Source organism: Psammomys obesus, unplaced genomic scaffold (assembly GCF_907164565.1).
Source record: "Psammomys obesus unplaced genomic scaffold, mPsaObe1.curated_primary_1811, whole genome shotgun sequence".
Lineage (NCBI taxonomy): Eukaryota > Metazoa > Chordata > Mammalia > Rodentia > Muridae > Psammomys > Psammomys obesus.
In genome coordinates, this window is record NW_026589216.1 from 2,471 (window position 1) to 7,205 (window position 4,735).

Consider the following 4,735-nt stretch of genomic DNA (forward strand, 5'->3'; position numbering starts at 1 on the left):
ATTTCTGACCAGACTCCAGAGGTACAGGGAGAACTGTTCTTACTCCTTAACAATTTGATGGAACAGTCCCACGTATCCCCTTCCCTGGGAAGATACCTCATCAAGGCCAGAGTCATCAGCAGACCTGCAGCCTCGAAGCTCAATTTTACACCCCCACATTCCCACGGGTTCTCTTTGTGTCCTTCTTGCAAGCACAGTCTGCTCATTGCCACCCCAAACTGCTGTAACTTGTATCTGAAGAGACTCAACCCACAGTAAATGGCATTGAGAAGGCAGGCAGGACAGAATGTCTGTGACTGACTAGATCCATTGTGAACTTGACCAGGCCAGAAAAGAACACTTCCAGGTCATGGGTCAATGCTTTTATTTTGTTCCAAGAGCTTGGGCTCAAAATCTGCAGAAGCACGAGTACTCGAGCACTATCAACAGCATTCAGGGCATGGAGCCTCAAGGCATCACCCAGTTGCTTCATGTGAGATTTGATCAGGTTGGAGGAGAAAGCAATGGTCAGTATATGGATGAGACAGATTCTCCAGTTCTCTCAGTTTCTTTGCAGACACTTGCCAGCTCAGTCTGCAGCCCTACCCTGTGACTTCCCACTCACCCTGGACTCAGATTCCTGAATAATTTTTCTTTTTTGTTTTCTCCTTCCAGGTGGAAGTGCATGGGTAATCCTGCAGGCTGTGCAGGAAAGGCAAGAGAAAGAGGATGTACAGGGCCACCCTGTGTCAGGGGCAGCAGCCACAGAAGAAGAAGGTACAAAAGAAGAATCCAGAGGCAATACTCCTGCTGTCTTCGTGGATAGCTGGAACTATGAAGGCGGGACCAGCAGCAGTGGCCAGGATAAGGTCCAACAGCAGGAGCCTATCCCTGGCAGCTCAAAGGACCCTTGAGGGTCACCAGGCCAGCTGCCCCGCTTCCGCCACAGGTTCACCCAGTTCCAGCTGCAGGAGCTAGAGCGCATTTTTGAACGCAATCACTACCCTAATACTGCAGCACGGTAAGCAGATGGGCTGGCTTGTGCTGAGAGCACCAAGTGCTCTAGGGAAGCTTTTGGAACTCCCCCAGCTCCTCTTCCCCTCCTGCAATAAAAACTACCCGAAGACTCCAGGCTACCGCAAGCCAGTCTTCTGCGCTTGGGTTCTGGGGTGAGATGGGGACAGGGAGCAAACAGGAATGAAGATATTTCCATGCAGTATTTAAATGAAGCAAAGGAAGGTTAGAACAGGGGCGAAAAGTCTGACAGCGTCTGAGGAAACACAGGATGGTCTTTGTTTAAAATTTAAGTGTACATCGTGCAGTTTTTGCATTATGTTATATTTTTTTCTAAGTGCACTGGAACATTTTTCTTAATCACTGATTTGATAGTTGCTGTTGATTATTTTTCAGGGGGAGGGAGGGAGTATTCTTCCCCTTAAAATTTCTTCTCAAAAACAAACAAACAAGCAAAGAAACAAACAAACCAACAACCAAAACTGTTCCTAAAAGCAAGATAAAGTTCTGGGAATAGTGACTTGCAGCCTGAGCAACAAAGGTAAGGCAAGAGGCTCACTGCAAATTCCAGGACATCTTGAGTTATAGCCTGAAATGTTGTCTCAAATAACCAGTCAATCAATCAATCAGTCAATCAATTCACCGACTGATCAATAGCTCAATCAAAGCCAGGGTGGTCGGTCCTTGTTTCTGATTCTACCACTGACTCACTGAGGAAGTTACAGCATGAGGATAGTAAGCTAAATGTTATCCTCAGCTCCATAGCTCCAAGAGGCCTGCAAACAAAAGTAAACCTCCCAAGAGCTGGGATTGTTGAAGCACAAGAACACTGTCTGGTTTTTCCCCCTCTCCCTCCCTCACCCCCTCTCCGTTCTCTTCTCCTTTCATCTACCTCTCCCTTCTCCCTCTCTCTCCCCACACTTTTCTTCTTCCTCCCCTCATTTTCTCCCTGTTCTCCTCCTGTCTTGCTGATACAGGAGCTCACTCTATAGCCCAGGTTGGCCTTGAACTTTCAGGGAGCTTCTTGGCTTAGTCTCCCTCTTGGCTCAGCCTTCTTTTTTCTGGTGTTACAGGTCAGTGCTGCTAACAATGTGAGAATTTTAAACTTTGTTTTGTGCCTGTTATTGTTTTAGTATTTTATTTCTCTGATAATCAGCATGTTGAACATTTTTGCATGGTAATTGAACATTAGAAATCCTCATGTACTTTTTATTAATCTGTTTTCTTCTTTTTGAATTTATCTTTCCAACCCAGCAAAGTTGATAAAACCTCCTTTCATCTGCATATTTTTGTTCATAGCTTTTACCTTTCTTTTCTTTTTGTAGGCAGAATCCCAGGCATTGCAACATTCTGATGTCAGTAAAATTTCTTTCAACGTTTTGTTTTATATTTTAGTGATTTTCAAATTGTGTCTGAGTGTCTTAGGAAGCATATTCAGTTTTTCTCATTTCTATTTATAGCAGATAGAAAATAAATTAAAAGCCTCAAATTCTTCAAGGTGAAAGTCACAGAAGGGATGCAGGGCTAAACATTTAAAAACAGATATAAAATGCCCTTTTTATTTTTATTTTATTCATGATGCCAAATACTGAACATGTGTAACTTTTGCCCACAGAAAAGAGCTTGCAAGATGGATTGCTGTGACAGAAACCAGAGTGCAGGTATGTAACTAGAAAAAAAAGACAGCCATTCTAGAACTTGCTTCACTTGAATACCTTTGTCCTATGAGTGAAATTGTGTTGTTTTTGTCTGCTCTGTGTTTGGGAAATGAGGGTGCTTTGTTTTGTTTTTTGTTGTTGTTATGAGGCATGGTCTCTCTACATAGCCCTGGCTTTTCCTGGGACTTATTGTTAGACAAGGCTGTCCTCAAACTCACAGAGATCCACCTTCATCTGCTAGGATTAAAGGCATATGCCACCATGCCCGGCTGGGAAATGAGTTTTGAATTTGGTGGTGTTTGTACGTGGAAAAATGGAGTAGAAAAGTTCCACAGTACCAAAGAATCTCATTTTCAGAGGGAACATAACTTCCTAAGTAAATATATAGGGAACCAATCTGGATTATACTAGTTAAATGTATTAAAGCTGCTATCAGGACCACAATCTCAGAACCAAACTTGAGTTTGCCTCGTGAAGCTGGATGAGGAAAGGATTTTTAAAGGTGAAACTACAAGAAGACTTTGAGTATCTCGCACAAGCAATCCAAGAGCTATGCGATGTTGGCTATGCTATTGCTCTCTGATCACTGATACCCTGAGACAGCAGTTCTCAACCTCTGGGTCACAGTCCCTTTGGGGGTCACATATTAGATACCCTGCTTATCAGATGCTTACATTAAATTCATAACAGTAACAGAATTACAGTTATGATGCAGCAATGAAATAATTTTATGGTTTGGGATCACCACAAAAATGAGGAACTGTATTAAAGGGTTGCATCATTGGGAAAGTTGAAAACCACTGGTCTAACATCTCAGTGCATCGCCCCCGACTTTGTAGACTGTATAGATTGAGGGAGAAGGACTCCAAATGGTATGATGGGTGACCAGGAAAGATGACAGGAAAAAAAGTGCTTTTGATTCATATGATTAAAAGCTTGGGAGCATTCAAAAGGTTAATGCAATGGAACCCTCATAAAATGAGGCAGTGAGAGGACTGGGGAACCTGATGTGTTTGCCCTTTACCTTCTCATATTTTACTGGAATTTAGAGGCTAGGCCTCTACACAGAAATGACCAACAGTAACTCAGAAGCCATATCTGTAGCTTCTTCATGAAGATGGGATTGAAATATAATTGGAACCAAGCAGTCACAAAGCACCCCTTAAATATCAGCACTCCAGAGGCAGAAGCAACCAGATCTCTGTGAGTTCAAGGACATCCTGGTCTAGAAAGCAAAGACAGGCAGGGATGTTGCACAGAGAAATAATGTCTCGAAAAACATAATTGGAGAGCAGAGACAAAGTCTCCAAAACTTTGCCATAAGGCTGGTGCTAGGGAGAATTTGATGAAGGATGAGATGTGGTGCTATCTGTCCTAGGGGGATTCTTCAGGGTTAGTTTTTGCAGTACTGGGGATGGCACCTGGGGTCTCAGACATTCCAGCAAGCACTGTTCCCTGGGGCTCAACCCCTCACAGAATAAGAACAAGCAAGAAGGTTTTTTCATGGGATGTAAACTCTCACTGGCATACAAACTTATACAATATGTTCTGCAGTTATGATTCTGACTATTTAGTACACTAAGAGAACCGTTTTTTCTCTTTCATTGTAGAACTGGTTTAAGAGTAGGAGAGCCAAATATAGGAAGTACCTGAAGATGTAAGTGCTCTGAAGTGCTCCTCATGGTGCCTGCTGCAGCTGCGCCTTGTCCTGGAGGTTGTGGAGGAGCCCTAGAGAGCCACCCTTGCCCAGAAGACAGAGCAGATGAGTGTCTACTACCACCAATGGGCTATTTCACCCCTCCCTGCCCTGCTCTCTTCTGTCTCATCCTTATCTCCTCAGCACTTTGATTTGCAATAAAGTGGCAAAATCTCAATATATTTGCTTCCTGAGTCTTTTGTGATTAGTATGATATGTATGAAAATGCCATTTAAACAGAATGACAAAATTATCTTCCACCAGGTGACATGGCTGAGTGTATCACAGGAAGATCCAGAATGTGAGAGTGGGTTTGCTCTGATCACATATTCTCTTTTACCTGTACCCCACTAACAGTTTTTTCTTTTTCTGAAACACTGAAGACAAT

General features: G+C 43.1%; 1 protein-coding gene across 1 annotated transcript; it reads left to right on the forward strand.

Annotated features, from left to right (window-relative positions):
• Positions 1-439: 439 nt before the first annotated feature.
• Positions 440-4,312, forward strand: LOC129674951 (rhox homeobox family member 2-like). Its single transcript, XM_055605020.1, is given in 4 exon segments — positions 440-506; positions 655-1,000; positions 2,609-2,654; positions 4,262-4,312. Coding segments are annotated over 4 exon segments (510 nt in total).
• Positions 4,313-4,735: the final 423 nt, after the last annotated feature.